This window comes from Lissotriton helveticus, chromosome 5_1 (genome assembly GCF_964261635.1).
Source record: "Lissotriton helveticus chromosome 5_1, aLisHel1.1, whole genome shotgun sequence".
NCBI classification, from domain to species: domain Eukaryota; kingdom Metazoa; phylum Chordata; class Amphibia; order Caudata; family Salamandridae; genus Lissotriton; species Lissotriton helveticus.
Genome location: NC_136065.1, coordinates 779,892,006 through 779,914,485, shown reverse-complemented (window position 1 = coordinate 779,914,485; position 22,480 = coordinate 779,892,006). Strand labels below are relative to the sequence as shown.

The window sequence follows — 22,480 nt, the reverse complement described above, 5'->3', positions numbered from 1 at the left end:
GCATTTACCGATTCTAAAATACCGAATCGGTAAAATTCGGTATTTTAGAATCTGTAAATTAGGATTACCTACATCTGGCCCTATGTCTCACCAGGACATACGAGATGTTGCAGGGAGTTGCAACGGCAATGGCGGTGATTTGAGAGTCAAGAACTAACATAATTGCTATTTAAGAAATTGTCAACCAGAATAGCTGTGCACAAATGGGGTCTATTTGTTCCACCTACCTTCGTACCATAATTTGTGTAGACACATTTTCAATCAGTTTAAGAGGTCTAATTTGATATGTTGTAGGGTCAGACTACTTAGATGGCCTTGAGAGGTGGCACCTTAGCAGGGCCACCAGAGGATGATTGGAGAGCCGATGAAGCAAAACACAATTCAACTGGCAGGTGCATTAGTTAAACACTAATTGAAGAGAGGAGAACGCATTTCTCCAGTATTTAAACAAAATATCTAGTCATAAATATCGAATGACCCTAATATGGTGTTACAGAAATATTGTGATGCAGAAATATCGATGACAAAAATATTGGTTATATTAGGTAATTAGTATTGTTTTCAAGAATTTTATTGTTAATATCGTTTACAATAACGTAGTTGTAAAAAATATTGTTTTATAATTCTTTGTTTTAAACAATATTTTAATTGTATATGTTATATATTGTTTGAATAATTGTTGTCGATGTTTAAATATAATTTGTAATTTTAAGTTATTTATAAATGTAATTTTTAATAGTAATTTATAGTGTTGTAGCAGGGTGTGAGGTTGTAGGGGAACAGGAAGGGAAGTTAAATAAGTATATTTTAATAAGTAATTTGTAATTAATGTGAATGATGTAATTGATAATTATGTAAAGTGTATACATATTTTTATAATTATATTTTCGGTGTGGGTTGTTGGATGTGTAGGGGGATAGGGTGAAAAGTTAATTAAGTAATAATTTATCAATAATAATTATTAATTACTTGATAATTATGTAAATTGTGTAATTATTATTTGGGAACATTACATTTTAGGTGCAGGTTGTTCGATTTGTAGGGGTATAGGGTGGGAAGTTGGGCAATAATTGATTAATAATTAAATATGTAAATTGGCCACCCCTCCGCAGTCTTAACGCTTTCCCTACTGTTGCACAGACTGTGTGGAAATAGTAAATGTTACCCCTCCACAGTCCAACCCTTTCCCTACTGTTGCACAGACTGAACTGGTGTATTTATTATTTATAAAATGTAATAGTTTTGTTAATATTGTTTGAATATATGTAATGTGTTTGTGAATTTAATTTTTTATTTTTATACATAGCAATGTATATAATTTTGAAGATATTTTTAGTAAAATGTATTTTTTCTATAGATTACTTTTTATGTAGAAGTAAATTGGCAATGTTTTTTAAAGTTTTTTCCAGTTTATTTGTGATACGTTTTTGCGTGTGTGTGTGTGTGCGAATATATATATATATATATATATATATATATATATATATATATATATATCCACCAAGCTCCTTTTCAATCACAAAAGAATCCTCTCACTGAAGGGAGGGTGGGGCTGAAAACTTTATTGGCAACTGTCCCCCAGAGATGCGTTTTGGCATTTGCTGCCTTTTTCAATCTGGAAAACGCGTTTGTTGAAGATTAATGCAGGTGACAATTCGTTTTAGTAAAAATGAGGACAACACTCATTGTATTTAAACTTTTCCAACAAGCTGGCGTCCTGGTAGACGTTTGATCCCGCAGCCTGACAGTGAGTTTTGTCAATGTTCTCGTTGTGCAAAAACAAACATATTGACGGTTCTTAAGTTAAAAACAGCACACATGATTTTCTGTTCTCCTCTCTCTTCGAGTTGCCACTCACCCTCCACTTGACTGCCCCTCTGCAGTCCTTCAAAAATGTAAGCAAGCTAAGACAAACTCCGATCCAGAGTGCCTGCCTATCACGCCAGCGAGTTTGTCGTCCTCTCTTAGCCATGGCGAGCACCTTGAGCCTTGTCCTTCACGTTTGCCACAGTATCAGGCATGGGGGCTGAACAGTTGCTACTACACCCTTACTCCTTTCAGCTGTTTGCCATTCAGGCCTGATCGCAGGTGGTGTGCTGGTTGACGCTACCGCTACGCGCCTAATTATCCATCAACCTCCTTTTCAATCACAAAAAGTCCAGTCACTCAAGGGTGGGTGGGGCTGAAAACTTTATTGGCAACAGTTCCCCTTTCTATATTAGTAAATAAACGAAAATAGAAAATCATAAAATAAATTGGTTAATATTTGTAATTATAGTTTTACGTTATGTATGTGTACATAAACATACACACATACATATATGCATGTGTTTGTTTAAATTAGTATGTTTATATATATTTTTTAATATTATATAATTTCAACATTTAATTAACAATATATTAATGTTACAAGTTAAAATATTTACTATTTTTAACTATATATATAATAAAAACTATATTTTTGTGTATATATTTCGATATTAGTGTAAAACGATATTTTCTTTCAATAGTATTGGACTTATCTTTATCTTTATTGAAAACCTATATTTTTGTGATCAATATTTTTGGCACAATATTTTTGTACCACGATATTTACGGTTTCAAAATTATGTCAGTGAACCCAGTTCTCCTAACTCCTCAGTTGATAATGCATTAGCTAGACCACTTATTCTCACCTCATAGCTTTTGATTTGTTTTCATTTAGAGAACCTGGCAAGTGTGAACCTGTCCCTAGGGGCCAGCAAAGCAGTATAACGAACTGTAGCAGTGGGGAAAAGTAATTCAGCTGGATGCTGGCAGCTACCAGCAGTACACTTATAGACTCACCTCACAGCCATAACTATGTTTAAATTGTGATGTCATGTTGCAGAGGCTCCTGTCTACGTCCATGTCGCAGACTAGATACTGCACTTAGAAATAGCATCTGAAGTCAGAAAAAATGCCATTTGTATGCACTCCTTACCCTGCTTCTTTCCCATCAGGAAGTCGTCACCTTGGAGGAAGAGACGCTAAATACTCCGTGTTACTGCCAACTGGAGTCCCAGTCCTGCCACATCCTGCTTGACCAATTGGGTACCTACTCCTTTGTCGGAGAGTCATACTCTCGATCAGCCATAAAGCGGCTCCAGCTGGCCATCTTTGCACCGTCCCTCTGCACATCGCTGGAGTACAACCTCAAAGTCTATTGCTTGGAGGACACGCCGGAAGCCCTGAAGGTAACATAGTTGAAGTCTTTAGGATTCCGGCTGTCCTCTCTTGATACATTTTTTTTATCTTATTAGATTACAATACCACAGAAGAAACGTGCTGCTATTCTTTGATGACAACAGCTTAATCACTGTTTCTTACACACGAGCACTTATCATTTTATCTCCCTTAAATTTGACATATTCACGGTGATTGGTTCAGTTGGTACGGTCTTTTTTCTTGATGAGCATCCCGCACAATTTGCACTATTAGGAAGATGTTACTATTGTTTGTTTAGCCAGTAATCATTGGTGGATTGTTTTTTGAAACGCCTCCGGTTTCATTTTCCATCCCTTTAGAGCATTCATGAAGTGACCCCTGAGGAAGGGTCCTGTTCTGACCCCAAATGCATTGGGATATGTAAATGTGTTAAACAAACAAATATGATTTGGCACACGAAGAATTACAGATTTATCATGATGTTCTCAGTGACCATAAATGTCAATTAAAAAGAAGTCATAGCTACATCTACTTAAGTGCATGAACTTATTGAATATTCAGTTTACGCAACTAACAACTACACGTTGCCGGATTCGTGCTCCTGCCAGCAGGGAGGGTGTCCCTTCCAGCACACTTGTTTGCTTGTACTACTGATGCCTTAGGACATAGCATATCGGCAATGATGCACGCTGCCATAAATCATCATATCAGGTTCATCTGGTGATAACCACGAGTGCACACTGGCTATATTGCCAGAATGTTACAGGATTGGCAGTTGCTGCTGGATGGGTGAGTTGGAAGAGGCATCTCTGTACTTGAATAATGAAGTACATCTTACTCACCTAACTGGATTTCCTGGATTTCATAGGTATCCCTCCCCATCCAAGCCTATCAGAGATTATGACATCCAGACGAAGTCGGGTAGCATCCCTCTCCTGCTTAGCTCTCCTCGATCCTGAACAGTTAGAGTCTTATCTGCTTGGCATATGAAACCTGGCTCTCATTTCAAAATCTGCCCCCTTCTCCACCCCCAAAGAAAAAATAATCTACAGCTGGAGCCAATTCCATTGCTTTGCATTTTACAGCTATCCTGAATAAAGCTATCATGCAAGGACACTATCCATAATTGTGGAAAAAAGCAGCTGTTAAGCCACAACTTAAAAAATATAATCAAGACCCTTCTGAGTTATAAAATGAGTGGTCTATTTCCTTGCTGCCTAACCCTGCTAAAATCTTGGCAAGCAAGTGAACTCCCAGCTGATGGCTTATTTGGAACAACATGAACTGCTCAATGCCTCTCAGATTGGGTTCAGGAGCAACCATGAGACCAAAACCTCATTGGTGTCTGCAGTGAATGATATCAGAACCATGGCTGATACTGGTCAGGCTGCTGCAATGGCCCTTTTAGATTTGTCCGCAGCCTTTAACACCATCTCTCCAACTCTGCGTGTGGGTCAGCTGAAGGATTTGGTGTCAAAGAGTTAGCTTTGAAGCTTTTAACATCCTTCCTCAGCAATAAGTCGCAGATGGTAATGGTAGATCAATTTTGCTCTGAGTCCATCGGCTTGTGGGGTTTCCCAGGATTCCTCTTTAAGCCCTACATTATTGAATCTTTACATCTCTTGACTGGCTAATCTCATTAGGTCTTTTGGGCTATAAGCTATTTCCAATGTGGATGAAACGCAGATAATTGAGCCAATCAGTGGAAATTGGGAGGCGACTGCCACTAACTTTAAGAACTGTATGCAAGCAGTGGCTATCTGGATGGGAACAAATAATCTCAGACTTAACGGAGACAAGACAGAGGTCTTGATCTTCGGTAGTCATTCATCCATTTAGACCAAGTCCTGGTTGTCAATATGCCGGGCACTCTACCCACTCTCACAGACTCTTCTTAAAAATCTTGGAGTTCTGGTATATAAAAACCTGTCATTTGATCACCAGATCAATCAAACGGCTTCAACCTGTTTCTGGATGATCAGGACTCTCAGGAAGTTGTTTCCTTACATCTCCCTTTCAGCGCATAAACAAGTTTCTCTTGCATTGATTTCCTCTGGGCTGGACTACTGCAACGCATTATATTTGGATACCAGCAAGACTGCCATAGCCAAGCTGCAGCTGGTTCAAAATGCTCCGGTAACACTGGTCCTTGATATTGCCAAATATCAATCTATCTCGGCTGGGATATTCAAGCTCCTTTTGCTACCTGTGAACAAACGCATTGTCTTTAAAGTGTTGTGTATTGTTCACAATGCACTAGAGAACACCGGACGTAGAGAGATTAATGCCATGTTCCAATGGTATATTCCTTCTAGACATGCTCTGATCTTCCAACCATGATCTAGTAATCATTCCTGAACTTCGAAAGACAAGGTGGGAAGGCAGGGCTTTCCCAATGGCTGCTTCCAAGCTCTGAAATACTCTTCCCTGCTCCATTTCCGGCCTTCAGTCCCACACTACTTTCCGAAAGGCCTTAAAAACCTGGCTCTTCACTCTTTAACCGCATGCGCGCAAGCGGTTTTCCCGCTGTACGCGGCGGTTTTGAAAAACCCGCGTTACATGACGAGACGAGCCAAGCCCGTCATGAGTGTACGAGAGGCGTAACTCATGACGAGCTCAGCTCGTCATGAGCGTCGAAGGGGTTAATAGCGGTCTGGGCCATTGTGATCTCTGTATCAATAGTTCTGCTTCTTTTCCCTCAGTAGGACTAATCTCATTAGCTCTGTGTTGCCACCGGGCATTTGTTGCACTTTATATATCTCTTTCATTTAATTTCATATCAAATCGATGTCATTAAATGGTAGAGTTAAAGAAAGTGAATTAATTTAACCCAGTGATGATATTGTTAACAAAATAACAGTGTTGTGGGATTTTAGTTTTTTAATGTGCTTTTAAAATCTTTGTGTTGAGACCAGCCCTACTCATCAACATCATTTAGTTGGCCCTTCTATCCATATGGAATGACATTTTGTTACCTGTTTGTAGATCTTAAGTCTAAACAGAGCTGTGGTCTGCTGCGGTAACTACGGAGACTGGTACTTGAAGTATTCACGAACTGGATGTCACTGTCTCAAGTTAACCCCACTGCCATCCAGCAGCTGTGCCTGGAAGCTCTCCTAAATTGAGTTGGTGATCTCAGGATAATGGAAAAGTTTTACATTTCTGGATGAAATGCTAAATCTGGAGTAGAATCAACCCAAACGACTTTTCTCCGCCATAGAAATACCATGTGGGGTGACACTCCACCAGTGAATTCTCGATCGTATTTAGCATATCCCCCATAAATTGAAGTTGTTTTCATCACCAAACTATGACAACAAGCCTATGTAGATATGGATGACAGTTAACGCCTGCTAGGCCCACCCAGTGTTCTCAGCACCTGCCTACGGCAGCAACGTAGAGCTCACTTTCGCCTCTATCACCGGCCTGCTACAGCTGACACTTTTGTTTGAAATTCGGAAAGGGTTTTACCAGCAGTATCTTTACAGTGCGGACACTCTGCAGATAAAAGACATATATATTTATGTGCAGAGACTCCGTATTCGTAAAGATACCAGACTGCCTGTCTGGCTGGATCTTCGTAAATCCCTTTGTGAATAGCAAACAATCGTAAAGTTACACGAAAAGTGTAAGTTTACCTGTGTAAGTTTACCTTTGTGAATCAGGCCCAATTTTGGAATGTCCATATTGGAGTATGGAGACATTGCAAACTCTCATGCCTTGTATGCTCCTGCCACCTGGTGGCCAGAACGAGATTTACATTGAACCAATAGAGAAAAGCGTTTTACCGTGATTTTTGCCTCCTTGGCAACAATGGGTAGGTAGTCTAGTCTCGTGAATGTATGAAAGGTAGGTACACTGCTAGTGCAAAACCTATACCACAGATAAGTCACGCCGAAGGGTGATTAGTTCCACAGGTAAAGGCTGAAGGGCCAATGGTGTACTCTTCTTTGCACTCTACATCACAGATGAACGAATGTCTTATAGACACAAATAAAAGACATGCTTTGAGGGACCAGTAACAATGAGCGTGGCCTCAGTTGAGTTTCAGATAGGCAGGTGCCCCCACCATGGTAAGTGCTGACAAAACTCCAATGGCAAAACACGCCAAACTAGCAAATTAGGCCATCAGCAGGGTTATAGCTTCTACACAGTTAATTTGTGGAATTCCAGGGCTTTAGGTGGGGCGGGTCCCAACAGCATTTATGTCAACATTTTGGAAGATGAAAGTGGGAGATTAAAAAAAATAATCTGGAGTATGTATTTCTCCTATTGACTTCTATAGCACCCTATATAGGTTCAATTGGCATGTATGAGACTTGCAAGTTTGCCGCTACAGGATCGGATATGAGAAATTCAAATATATGTTCTTTCCTTCCCTCTCAGGAGCAAGGAGAAAGCGCTATGGCAGACAGAGAGAGCATGACAAAAAAGTAGTGCACTGCCCTGCATGAGCCGGCCACTGGCAGTGCATAATCTGAGATTAACAAAACCAGTCCCTGCAGAGTTTGAAGCCCGCCAAGGAATCGGGTTTTTGCATGCAGGACTCGAGAGGCCAAAGACTAGCATTGAAAATCGGTAGTCTCCTGCCTGAATCAAGAAAGTTTGCATGTATGTCCTCCTGGATAGGCACGTATGCATCTCTGATAAGCAGGTGCTGAGACGGGTCCGTATTGGGCTCTCTATTTTGTCTTCACCCTCATGGTGGAAAACAAATTTGAACTCTGCAGCATTTCACTTCCTTGGATGTAACTTTTATTTTTGTTGTTCTATATTGTGCGAAACTCGATACACTTTAAATGAGCGCCAGTTAATTTGCCCAGAATCACAGGATGTTGAACCAATGGTGAGACACTATTCCTCAGCTCCAAAGGCGACAGCTCTAGCCGCTGCGCCCCAACCTCTCACTCAAGAACGAAAGCATTTTCAATATTGTATACAACGCCATAGATGTATGTTTGCATGTTGTATATTTATCTTACGCAACTAAGAACCATTGACAATGCCAATAGTCTTGGCTTGTTGTAGATGTAATGTTACTTGTTGTATTATATATCTGGAGGCAATGACAGAAGCAGAGAAAATACCAGTCGGGTTGCACACTATGCTAAACACAGACTTTAAGCTTAATTGTTTTTACGCCACACCCTTGATTACATCAGCCACACCCTTTTGAGACACCCCCCAGTTTTTTCATCTTACTTAAAGCCCTGCTTGCATCCCCATATCTCATTTGTAAAATGTGTGTGGATTTTTAATTTCTGTGATTCCAGGTTCCTCCTTTTGGGTGAGTCATTGCGCTTTGCTGGAATTATTAAGCACTCAAAATGGTTACGCAGGCTGGTGTGAGCGAAATTAGGAGAATGGAAAGTTTTGGAAGCCATGCTCTTCCCACCTTATCAAATGGCCTTCCTTGAGCACGATTAGGGCATCCTTTGCGGAGGCCTCAAGATTAAACCTTCATAATGTGATTATGGTGCCATCTGGGGATTAATGAACGTCCTTAATATTCATTGATTTCTCACAAAGCCGCCTTGTAAATGAATCGCTCTAGTGTAAGATCCCTGGCATCGTATTCTAACTGATAACGCGTGTCTTCTATGTTCCTGAAAGAGATTGTAAATCCACTGCAACACAGAGGGCAGTCATTCTACAGACAGGGGGCATTTTGTGTGTTCCAAGATTGTTCTCATTGCATATTCGCGCCAATCCGTGGTACCTCATGCCATGTGCCTTCTTGCCTGCAGGAGGTGCTCGAGCTGGAACGAACCCTGGGAGGGCACTTGCTGGAGGAGCCCAAGCCCCTACTCTTCAAGGACAGCTACCACAACCTGCGGCTCTCCATCCACGACATCCCTCACTCACTCTGGAGAAGCAAGCTTCTGGCTAAATATCAGGTAGGTGCACCCCAAACCCGGAAGTAGACCAGTCTCACTCAATCGAAAACTGCACCATCGACACAAAGTGCTGCCTTCTATGACCTTACTGTGTTATTGCTCATTGATTTGCAGTGGCTCTTCTTTATTCCTTCTGGTTTCATCCCCTAACGCCTTCACGCTGTTCCATCTGCATTAGCTAGAGCAAACATCATATTTCCCTCACTTTAAGATGTATTTATATCATACATAGATCACCTCTTGCTCCTTGGAAGCCTGAAAGAAAGTGTATAAATTATCTTTAGCGACAAGAAAGGGCACTTCCACTTTTAGGTGAAATGCTACAGGAAAGGACAGATCATAGCACTCTGGGCTATTCCTGGTTCGTGGTGAAGTGCTGAAGCAGATCACACAGCTCACTCCCAAGAGACAGCGGATGCCTCATGGTGAGATATTGGAGCGAGTCACAAAGATTTATTAGGCAAATAATGTGGCTCGTTCTACCCTTCATGTTGGCTTCATGCATATCATTATTCATGGCCATGTTAAAGACAACCGAGGGCGGTACAGGGCGGCAGTGTTGCAGTTTACCAGGGAAGGTTTTGCAACAAGGTTGTTCCTTATTTTTTCGGACAGGGTTGTTATTGCAAGTGCCGCTTGTATTGAAAAAGCCAATATGGATCCCAAATCGTAGAAAGTGACAACAGCATTCCTAAAGTTTTTTCAACCAACCTTCTGCGCTTCCACAGGCGTAGAGCTAGTTACCTGTAAAAAAGCTATGGAGGCGAAAAAACATGAGTGAGAGGCTGCAAACCCACTTGAGCCTGTCGCTGTGCTTATAATGAGTTTTAGAGTGTCTTGAAAACAGCTTTTTTATCAAGAGCAGACCAGATTATCACATTTCGCCTGTGAGCTTGTGAGCCTAAAATTTATCTTGTTGAGGAATGGAGGTAAACCACAAAATCCGTAGTAGCAATAACCTTTAGTGATTCCAGTATTTAGAGAAAGTGAGTTCCAGGCTGGCATCTAAGCTGTATAATGCATGGAGCACATTTACTACCACGCTCTGAGAATGTGCGGAAATAGATTTGTGATTTATAGGTAACTCAGGCCCTGCAGGAAGCTGGAACACCAGTCTCCTTAACTCACAGAGAAAATATTCTTCCCATTCTCAGCCCTGTGAAGAAAATCATAGATAACATTACCAGAAAAACAAGGGATTATGGCAATGTCGTATTCACTAGAGGGACTCTCAACTTTCTCAACTATCTGCTGCCAATAGAGTATATGGACTTTATGCGTTCCAAAGACAGCAGCATAGGACATAGCCAATGGCATCATGGCCACTAATGTGACATCTTACAGGAATTTACTGTGCTTGTGGAAAATGCATTGAGAAACAGTTTGTCTGCCCTACAGAAAGCACGCTAAAATTCATAGTAGTCTGAATCAGAAAAGGTCATGGTCATCTTACCCACGCAGCATGATCCTTCTTAGCCGGTCACTTAGACCGTGGCAGGTTGCCAGCCAAATCCGCCGGGTGAGAAGAGGCACTGGTTTCGCTCCCCAGCCAGAGGATCGCACACCATATCATGAGGTCCCCTCTGACTGTCTGGTTGGATCTCAGTGGCTTCTATACATCTGCTAGTGCATTGGTTGCACAGAAGGCATAAAAGTATGTTGAGTGAGCTTCATGTTGTTTTCACCATGATCGGCATAGCCTTTTTTTCCTACAAGTGAGACGCAGAAGCAGCACTCTGACAGGATGGTAGACTCAGCTGCTCTGCGTCATTATCCAGACGCTGCTCGTGGGGTAGGTGAATCGGCCCGGACTGCTGCCGCTGAAGGTACCATACCTCCCCAGCCGGTCCCACGGGAGCAGACTGAGAGGTCCATCAGGGATCCTGTTTAGGGCATTCACACTGCAGCAGGACCGACTGGCCTGCATCCTGGTATTACTGACTCAATACGGTCGTATACCTGCCTGCAAGTTTTGACCCTTCACTTTTGTGTATATATTTATATAGTTTTCACTACAATTTTCACTGTGTGGTACGATTCTATTAGGTCCTGAAGAATTGCCATCAGGCAAGAAACATGTTGACCGATAATTGAGGGTAGTAGTCCAATTCACTCTAATAGTGTCAGGGTAATTGTCTCTCCCCTCCCACACCACCATCCTTTGTTTTTAACCAAGGGAGTCTACTACGAGAATAAATTTAATATGTGGACTGACTCACCTTTTTTAATTTAAAATTCACGTCACGACCACACTCCTCAGGCCCTCTTACACGCATGCACCATATGGCGGGAACAGAAGATCTCCGATAAAGAGCCCCGGTTTCGGGAGCCCGTCAGACATTGCAGCGCCAGTCTGACGAGGAGCAGAGCCCATATGATGAAGCATGACACCTAGCTTGCTGGGTGTGTGAGGGTTCTAGTTCCAACAAGGGGATTCCCCCCACTTACTAGCACACACACCTCTCTCCGTCACTCTTCCCGGGGAACTTTTGTACATCCCTTTGTGTCACGAGTCTATAGGACGAGTACACTGGACCCCGTAAAATATTGTCCTATCCTAGCCCTCCCCTTTGTATTGAGAGGATGGGAGACTCTGCCAGTGCAGGAGTGATATTTGCATTTTTTCCTCTTCGGGACTAACTTGCTGTTTCTGGTGGCCCCAAAAAGAACATATTTTGCCCCTAAGGAAAGGAGGGTTTTGACATACATTAACCTTTAGCATGCTCATGACGAGCTGAGCTCGTCATGAGGCACGGTGCTCCGGTGCTCATGACGAGCTGAGCTCGTCATGAGCCGTTGAACGCTCAGATTCGGGGAGAATTCCCCTGCTGTGCTGAGCGTTCCACGGGAGCCGGTGCACCTGTGACGAGCTCAGCTCGTCATGAGCACAGGAGCCCCGTGCCTCATGACGAGCTGAGCTCGTCATGAGCATGCGGGCACTGTGCGCGCCCCCCTCACCCCCAGCACAGCGGGGGAATTACCCCCGCAGCGAAGGGGTTAACCAACAGCCCTACAGTGAATGAGACACTTGTCAGAGGTTTCCAGTGGCTGAGCTCCACTACCGGAAACCTGGTGCTTGCCCCACTTCTAAATAAGGTTGAGGAACCACAGGCTTGGAGGATTTCCTGCCCTGCCAAACTGTAAATGATGCCCTAGTACATTTTCTCCATCATAGCGAAGCTGGACTGATCTCTGCTTCAACCCGTACAGGACATTCATATGTCTGTACCAAAGTCCTACAGAAATTCAGAGCTACCTGTGGTTGGTGAAGGAGAAATAATCTGATACATCTACATGGATATAGGATCTAAATGTAAATGATAGGGCTTTGATGACTTTCAATTTTCTCCACAATTAATGGCTATTACTAAAATGTCCAAAACGCATATAATCTGTTCATTCTGATTGCAGCGGTTAATTTGTTTAGGTTTTATGCTGGAAATCAGACAATTTTAACTTAAAATTGTTCTCAGCTGTTAGGGATTATTATCATCCAATCACCTTAGTGGCAATAGAAGTTATGTCTCTGGCAATACATTTTTGTCAGCGACACCTGAACCCCCCACAATAGGTATCCCCTGTTTTGATAATTTACAACATACTTTAAGAAATCATTTAAAATTGAAACAGCGACTTGTGCTGTAAAATAACCAAATTATATATATTCGCAGTCCAGTAAGTTTAGGTACTTAAACGACATATGGCATCCACATTAACAGCTATCTTGTTTATTAGATCAAGCCCTGATATAATTAAAAATAAGCAGCAGTATGACCCATTAATCAAAAAACTCTAGAAGCAAGAGATAGTAATTGGTCCAGTATCATAACTCAGAAATCCAGTAAAGCCCAACAAAACTCAGAAACCATACAAACACACACCACAGTGCTTAATTTGAGCCGGGACTTTCCGGTGCTAAGCAGTGGCACTTAATTGCTTTCCGGTGCTCGGCACCTAATTGTCAACACCATACCTAGAACAGTCTACCACATGGTGTCGCTGGTCATCTAATTTAGAGATGAGCAGGACAGCCGTTGTTTACGAATACAATATACATTAAATTTGCTAATCCCTGCCTCAGCCCTTCCTTTAGCCTTGGGGACCTGAAATAATCTGAACTGTCGCATTTACATGTGAGAGAGATGGTTAGTAGTTGTTTTGGCAGTGATGACAAGGGCGATGGGTGGTTCCAGCTGCAGTGGCCACCTGGTCAGAGCCCTGACACTTACTATTTTACAAATTAAGCACTGCATTAATACATTTGTTACTGTATGTATAGTATTTTGATTACACTACTACTGCTGCTATTGTATTCATTAATATAGTCTACTACTAAACAAGTGCAAAAAATAAAGATAGCTTAATATCTAACTTTTGGCATCCTTAATTAGTCTGTCCAGCACCTCTATAAATTGTAAACTATCTGGGATTAGTAAAAGCTGAAGATCTTTCATTTTTACCACAAGGTAACAGTGTCAAAATGTTGCCGTTGTCGTAGTAAATTTCTTTAGAAACAATATTGCCTTTTATACCGAAGTAATGGTTCCAGTGACAGTTATTGCAACTAGGTTTGACAAATGCATTCTTCTTTTTGCAGCCTGGACTTATTTCAGATTCACCTGCGATGCAAGATCTAACCATTGGCTTTGGAACTGCATCTTATGGATAAAGGTTTTTACGCATTGACAACAGTTTGAGTCAATAGGGCTCATAATGTTGTTGACCCGAAACTCTCACTGCCCCACCCTGTATCCACCATCTTCAGATTATATTTTTGTCAGTTCAGTTTATACACATATGCCAAAATGGGATCAACAAAAGGAGAACACACTTTGAAGGACCCAAGTGTTGGCCTTTCTGCGCTTGCTCCGTGGAACCGCAGAATAAAAACCAAACACCTCTGGATACAAGTTTCTTTATTTCAGCTTTGTACGATATCTGTTATGCTATCTTCAGAGGTTTCCAAGCACTGAGGGAGTGTTGGTGTCAGAGTCAAACAATAAAAAATCACGTCACCCCAACCCTGGGCAGATGTCACTGGCCCCCATTTAATTGCAGGGTATAGTAAATCGTTGTGTATTGAGCATACAGCAAGAATTCATGGTTATGGCTCCTCAGTGATATTTCTTTTATCATTGATGAGTTTGAGGTTCTAATTTGACAGAGGAACACTGTTTCATCCAGTGCTTGATTTGTAAAAGAATGATTGCCAGTGCCCAAAGCTCTGCTCAGAAGCCCACGGCCTGTGGGATTCTGGTTGGCATGGCCAATGCAAAGGCTGCTCAAGAGATCCACTCTGCATTGATATACAATTTGTGTCAGTGCTCAGTTCAAGACATCCACTCTTCATTGATATACAATGTGTGTCAGTACTGAGTTTAAGACATCCACTCTGCATCAATATACTATTTGCATCAGTGCCCAGTTCAAGACATACATTCTGCATTGATATACAATTTGTGTTGGTGCTCAGTTTTAGACAGCCACTCTGCATTGATATACACTTATTGTCAGTGCTCAGTTTAAGACACCCACTGTGCTTCGATAAACAATTTGTATCAGTGCTCAGTTTAAGACAGACATCCACTTCGCATTAATACACAATTTGTGTTGGTGCTCAGTTCAAGACATCCACTCTGCATTGATATACAATTTGTGTTGGTGCTCAGTTTTAGACAACCACTCTGCATTGATATACACTTATTGTCAGTGCTCAGTTTAAGACACCCACTGTGCTTCGATAAACAATTTGTATCAGTGCTCAGTTTAAGACAGACATCCACTCTGCATTGATATACAATGTGTATTAGTGCTCAGCTTAAGATAGCCACTATGCACTGATATACAATTTGTGTTGGTGCTCAGTTTAAGACAGACATCCACTCCGCATTAATACACAATTTGTGTTGGTGCTCAGTTCAAGACATCCACTCTGCATTGATATACAATTTGTATTAGTGCTCAGCTTAAGATAGCCACTATGCACTGATATACAATTTGTGTTGGTGCTCAGTTTAAGACAACCACTCTGCATTGATATACATTTTGTTTTGGTGCTCAGTTTAAGACAACCACTCTGCAGTGATATACAATTTCTATCTGGCCTCAGTTTAAGACATCCACTCTGCATTAATATACAATTTTTGTTGGTGCTCAATTTAAGACATCCACTCTGCAATGATAAGCTTTATGTTGATAACCATTTTAAGGATAGGGATTTACCGAGATGCTCTTTTTGTAGACTGCTCATTTTAAGATTGTTTCTTCACTGGTGGGGTCTTTATAGTAACGTGTACATTATAATTGTAGTTATATTTTAAGCACTGCTTGCGGCACTCAGTTCTGTTGCTCAGTTCGTAAGTTGATGATTTTGTATCCATTGTTGCTTTGTTTAAGTGAGGGGCCATGCACGGATAATATGTGACTGATTAACCAGAATAGGATTGTGAATGCATTTATATAATATTTGTACCATTGAGCGATTTATAAGTGTGAGTTCAAACAGATGCTGTACCACTGCTTAGTTTCAGTCACTTGCCATTGGTGCAAGGAGAAAAGTAGTAATAAGTTTCCTCAGTGCTGGTTCTGCCACTGATAGAACGCCTTCGTGACAACAGGTGTCTAAGTGCTCTTCTCCTTGCAGGAAATTCCCTTCTATCACATCTGGAGTGGCAGCCAGAGGGCGCTGCACTGCACGTTCACGCTGGAGAGAAGCAGCCTCGCCTCTACTGAGCTCACCTGCAAAATCTGCGTGCGGCAGGTGGAAGGGGAGGGGCAGATATTCCAGCTGCACACCGTGCTGAAAGAGGTGAGTGAGCAACATTCACACAGGTCGAAGACACCTAACCAAAGGTTGAAATATCAAGAGTAGAAGTCCAAACCCACTCCCAGAACTCAGCTTCTCCTCGACGCACTCACTGACTGGATCTCTGTCTGTGACCCTGTACAGATCTCCACTCCTTTTTGGGAAGGTTCACACTAAACAAATACCACACACATAGAGTACAGATATACCTTCTATGATACACTCTTGCTAGATTATATCATGGGAGAATGCCCAATTCTCTATGTCTTCTGAAAAGGGGCATTGTCTCTCTGGCATGGTGCACATAGTAAGGTACAGAATCAGAGGCAGGTTTAAGTGTAAATCATTGATTCATCCAACTAAAAATCACATGTACGCAAACGTCCCAGTTTTTATCAGACTTGGTAGCAACATGTTGTAAATAGATGGAGATAGATGACAGGATACTTCTAGTTGATTACATGTAGATTTATTCCAAGACACAGCTGAGTACAAACCTCGCCAGCTGACCAGACCATCAACTGACACAGGTAGAACACTCTGGCACAAGTTAGAACACTCACAGGTATTCTGGGAAGCTGAGAAGGTGAAAACACTAAGGAAGGGCTAATGACTACTGTCAGCCATATTACAAGAAGAATCAATATACAACACAACACTAAGAGTAAAATCAAGAGAATTTTAGCCGATTAACAAGAGATGCAGATTTTATAGTGCTTGCAGACATCTATCTAGTTGGCTAGCAGTGTCTCTGATCCATATAATGACCACATGCCTCCTGAAATGGAAAACAATGCCACAAATTCTCCAGAAATAAATTCTGTGAAACCGATGCCCTATTAATATAAAAATAGCCTTCAAAACGAGGCAACTAAATGTTTTTAAGACTGGCTTCACAGATACATTCTGATATCAATGAATTATTTAGCTCTGTAGCAGTCTATTTCTAGAATGGACTGATGTCTGGATAAATGAAACCAGTACACCTTGTTCCCTGTGTTTGGGCTGATATATTGACTCCTCTGTAGTCATTCACGATACTACTTTTATTAACTTATTGGCAAATGTATGCATGTTACATCCGAGAGGCAAGGTGCTTCAGGGTTTTAAATAAATGCATTAGAACTAATGGTGAGGCACAAACGTATCTAGGCAAAGCCACTTGTTGTCAGCTCAATATTGCTTTATGGCTTATTCTGGAGACACACAAGATTCAGCGGGTTATGGTTGGGACTACGCACTATTAAGGCTCCGAATAGGAGATGGACGGAGCACTATCCCTTGGAGGGAAACTGTTAAATTGAAGTATAAGTGATACGATATTGCCAGATGCAAATTCTGGCCAGGAAAATCGCCTTGGAAATAAGCTGCAGTTATACCGGACCCACCTCTATCGCAGCACTTCTCACCTCACACACATTTAGAACCCACTCAGAGCTAGTGGTAAATGTGTGCATTAAACCCTGTGGCTTTGTGAGTTCTTCCCCGACTCCCACCTGGGAAAACTGGTTCTACACAATTACTCCCCATCTCTGTGGTGTTTAACTCATTATAGGTGGAAACATGTGGAGCGAGACCACTTGGGAACAGAAATTCTGCACACCTGGTATCTCCACACATAACTCGTAATCGGGCCCTAAGTGTTTGATCATTGAGAAATGTAAGGGCACTTATACATGGCACCCTCTGAACATTTTCTACTTTTTTTTATTTGTGAATTGACAAGTCTTGCAGATTGCTACAGCCTCCAAAGGTAACACAGCACCCACAGGACATTATCTTATGCTAGATGGCTCTTTAAATGTTGTGAGACCTTGATGTTGGCAGGGGTAAACATGGGCTCAACACTGTTCATTAACATTCATGCATGGGTCCCATGGTGCCACAATAAGTGGTGGCCATGTGTCCAATTTTGCTGGTGGGCAAAGGGCAAGTGATTCAGGTATTTAACAATATATTTAAAACACTAAGGGCTAGATGTAGGTAAATAGGATTTACCGATTCTAAAATTCCGAATTTTACCGATTCGGTATTTTAGAATCGGTAAATGCTATGTAGCAAATGTTTCGGTAAAAATTACTGAATCGTTAAGATTCGGTATTTACCGAATCGGTATTTACCGATTCGGTAATTTCCATTCATTCCTATGGGCCTGGAAGCCCATAGGAATGAATGTCAATTACCGATTCGGTAAAATAGGGAAAGAGTCAAGGGTGGCAGGGTGTCACTTTGACACCCTGTTGCACCCCTGAATAGTGCTTGTGTGCACATGTGGCAGACATACATGCCCTAAGGGCATGTATGTCTGCCACATGGCACTGGTGTAAATGCACAGATTTGCATTTACAGAGGTATTCGTTATTTACCACCAACTAATAGTTGGTGGTAAAAAACGAATCCTTAACCCCTCCTGTGCTCATGATGAGGTCAGCTCGTCATGAGCCACGGCCCTCCGGTGCTCATGACGAGCTCACCGCGCCCGTTAAATGAACGCTCGCATGCTGGGCTGATTCCCCTGCTGTGCTGAGCGTTCCATTGGAACGGGTGTGGTCATGACGAGCGTAGCTCGTCATGAGGACCGGAGCACCGTGGCTCATGACGAGCTGACCTCGTCATGAGCACAGGGGCGCTGTGCGCGCCCCCCGCCCCCCAGCACAGCGGGGGGAAACAGCCCCGCAGTGAAGGGGTTAAAGCACAGAAGCACTCTTCAAAGGGCTTCCTACATGTCATTTACCGATTCGGTAAATACCGAATTGGTAAATGATGATTCGGTAAATACCGATTAGTTATTTACTGAATCCTCCCCTACATCACAATTGGCTCAATACCGGTCAGTAAACCTGAAATTTACCGAATTTCGGGTTTACCGACCGGTAACGGGCCACCTACATCTGGCCCTAAGACCTTTGGGTGCGTATTTTAAGAAAGTATTTTAACAAAAGGTGTTATTTCCAAAATTTGCAAACCATGTTGCATGGATACTGAGAAATACCGACATACCTGCCAGTTAGATACGTTTTTTCTTTATATTAGCTTTTTTATCCCGCAAATTGCTTGTTTCAACACCTGCAAGTGTTCTATTACTCACAGAATGCACGATCTGCATTGACAGCGCATGATAATCATGTCAAGATGCGTATAGGTGTGTATTTAATTAGCAAAGCTTTCAAATGGTGTCAAAGGGGGTAATTTAAGGACTCGGTTGATATTTCTATGGGAACACAATGCTCTGTTTCAACAATTAACCCGTTCACATCAAGTATTTCATCAGAGATTAATGCAGGTGCTCAGTGTTTTTCTTGGCAGACAATCTGTTTAGCAATTAGCAAAACAATTCACAAATATCATTACATTTAGGAATACAATTGGCACATTCCAGAACATTGGTGTACAATGTCCCATTTTACTCCAATAGGGTAAGTAATTAACAGCAACATACATTTTAAACGTGTTTATTTTTGTGATCTAAGGTAATTAATTATGTAGGATTGCCACAGTTACAGAACAGGGCAGCCTATTTCCATCCTGTAACAAATTAAGTATGAGACCAGGTGGTGTAGCACAGCCCAGCCTATCCATATATTATTTCTGCAGAGCTAGCAGCAATATTGGACATTTTAACACTAATTCATGTGCCCTGGGAATTATAACATTTTGTAACAGAGCAGTTTTTATCATCTCACTAAAAAATTGATAGTTTTCGAGATGCTATACTGCTGTTTCATGGTTTTTATATTATCTTGCAATAATATAGTTCCTGTGTCATAAAACACCAGCTCACTTTCAAGATAAGTGATTGTGGAGTTAAGAATAGTAAATATATACATGTCAAGGACTGAACACTGACGTTTGCTCCAACTCTGGTTCCTGGACTGCCCGAGGTAAGGATGATTCCTGCTTGAAGCCTTTTCACAATAAGCGTTATATGTGAAAGACAGGTGCCCCCTGGAAGAGTTACAACTGGAAGAAAAGTCATCTGCACAAAAACCACCTGGAGGTTCATGACTGCTATCATTTAAGTCGGCGAAGAAGACGGCTACAGGACCGTGACCATATTTAGGATTCTTCAAAACCGCCACATAAAATATCAAGTACAAAAATTATATATAAGGGTAGAATTAAACCCCCTGAAAAAGTGCTTTGGCTGCATTGCGACACCGTGAAAATAAAGGAAAGAAGTTCTTAAATAGAGTATGGACAGGGAAAGGAAATCGCCTAGAATTCATAGGAGCCGATCAAAACTGAGAAAAAGAAAATCAAAAAATAGTGCAGTTCCATCTTGGAACTCCAAGACGCTATACGGAAACCAGGACTGGCTTTCAGTTCGTGAAAAGACTCTTGCAGGCCCTTATACAAGTGATGGCCACCTCCTCCAGGAAAGCCATGAGGTAACTGGTGTGTATCAGCCCTGTCCACCTTCCTCTACCCAGAGAGGCTGAGCTGTAAAATGCCAAAAGCTGGAGGCTACTAGCCTCAACACCCACACAGAACCCAGGAGAACAGCAGCCTCTGACTCTCTAGGACTGCAGGCGAGTTAAGATGCCCACCAAGGGTATTTTCTGTAAGTTAGCAGTGACCTACCGGTCCCTCAGGCGTCCCATAGGAACTTGCCTGTACCGTGGTCTTCCTGCGGGAGCCATCTGGGGGTCTAAGACATGCTGCTTGTACTGACGCAACAATACTTAACTATGTATGTTTACTTCAGTGATAAGTTGGTAGTCGATACTATGAATGCAATATTATTGCAAATCATTATAAATATATGCTGAGAAACAAGCTTTTGCTGCTTCATAAATATTAGCATATAATATGGTCTGTCTGACCACCTCTTAAGCTGTATCTTTCACCTGCCCTTGCATGAGCAGATTTTGGGACTGACGCAGATTTTTTAACCTCAGATCTATAGTTGTTACTAGAGGATCGATTTATATTATCTTTAAGAGCATACCTTGCATTTAGGGGAACTGATTGAACAATGGCAAGGTTAGCAACTTGGTTTCTGTGTCTTGAGGCATTTTCCTAGCTACTAGGCACTAAATTGCCCCAACAGGTAACACACAAATGGGTGACTGTTTTTATGTTGAATACTTCAACTGCTCCACATGCTTTGCTGTTGTCCTCAGAACTGACGTGGAAACCTGTCTGACCTACTCCATTAATATAATTAGCAGGTTTTGCTGCATGAATCTGTTATTGATTTATGTGCTGCACTTACATTGAAAATTAGCAGCTCGATCAGAAAAGTGCAGTTGCTTTTATGTACAATGGTTGGGGTTGTGGGAGTCAGCCAGCTGTGAAAGCATCTCTGATGAGTGTACCAGATGATGTCGACTAGAGCTTCACAACGCCCCACGCATCAGATCTATCCATATATTTATTTTTCTGCCTCAGATTTAGTCACAGGTAAGAGAGTGTAGATACGACTTATAAGAACAGTGTTCATGCCTTTTCAGTTCAACTGAAGGACTGGTCCATTGCTGTGTTATTTTAGGTCGAGCGTAGAGTCAGCATGCATGCGCTGCTCTGCGAGGCATGCTGTAATCCCTGTGTGGAGTTTGAACACACCCACAAAAGCCCACTGCCTTTTTATTGGATGCTTGGTCTGCCTTTAGAAATGGCGTTGCTTTTGTTGGTGAATAGTGTGCATTTGTCCCACCTTGTGGCTGTTTTGTTACGTCCTGGAGACTGCCCCTGCTACATTGATCCTTTCACTAGTGACCAAATGTTTTGTTTCAGTGCACTACTTTTTTTGTTCAGCCCTCTCCTTGCAGCTCGCTGTCCTTCCCCCTGTTATCTCAGGCTCCCCTAGTTTTGTTCCGCCCTTTCCTCCCAGCTCGCTGTCCTTCCCCCTGCTATCTTAGGCTCCACTAGTACTGGGGCAGCCCCTCTCCTCCCCCGCCCTTTTGAATCTCATTCCCTGTTCTGTCTATTCCAATTTCTGCGGACGTCCCTGGATGATGGTGTATCCTGAGTTAGGGGGTTACATTCGTTTTGATAAGGACACGTGTTGCAGGGAAGAAAGTATTATTCTGGAAGGTTGCCTTTAATTTTTGTTCAGCCATTTCCTGTCCTCCTGCTTGCGTTCCAAGCTATGCTCATAGTGCCACCATTGTCCATGTTGCCTTTGCTCCTGCCCCCTTCCGTAGTCTGTGTTCACCAACTTCCTCACCCCCCTCCTCTCCCTTTTCTGGGTGTGTGTTGTTTTATGTGATAGGGAGAGTCTTACAACAATACCGCATGCTGCACCCGCACCAGGGCAATAAACACACCACCTTTCATTGCCCATCAGATTCCCTACACCACGCCCTTCCAAAGAAAATCATCCGTGTGTGGCACAAACGTTTAAGAAGTGCGACTGGCTTTCCTCTTTAGTCACTAAAAGCATTGTCATTAAGGCAGGAACATTTCTAAGTTAATATTTAAAAAAACACTTTTAATAAAATACTTCTCAATGCAGAGGTAATCTAATGTACTACTCTGAGATGCTTCTGCATATTAAAGAAATATTTGTTGTTACCTTTAAAGACATTTTAGCCAGTATTTTTAGATTGTGTGTGTGTGTGATTGTCACGGGCTTGGCTCCTGCACAGAG

At 42.0% G+C, this 22,480-nt stretch overlaps 1 protein-coding gene across 1 annotated transcript in view; it reads left to right on the top strand.

Moving 5' to 3' along the window:
- UNC5B (unc-5 netrin receptor B) overlaps positions 1 to 22,480 on the top strand; it is a 388,353-nt gene that overhangs the window by 352,229 nt on the left and 13,644 nt on the right. Inside the window, exons 13-15 of the mRNA XM_078643253.1 lie at positions 2,982 to 3,215; positions 8,934 to 9,083; positions 15,727 to 15,891. Of these exons, the coding sequence (XP_078499379.1) occupies positions 2,982 to 3,215; positions 8,934 to 9,083; positions 15,727 to 15,891 (549 nt within the window). The remainder of the gene's footprint in view (positions 1 to 2,981; positions 3,216 to 8,933; positions 9,084 to 15,726; positions 15,892 to 22,480) is intronic.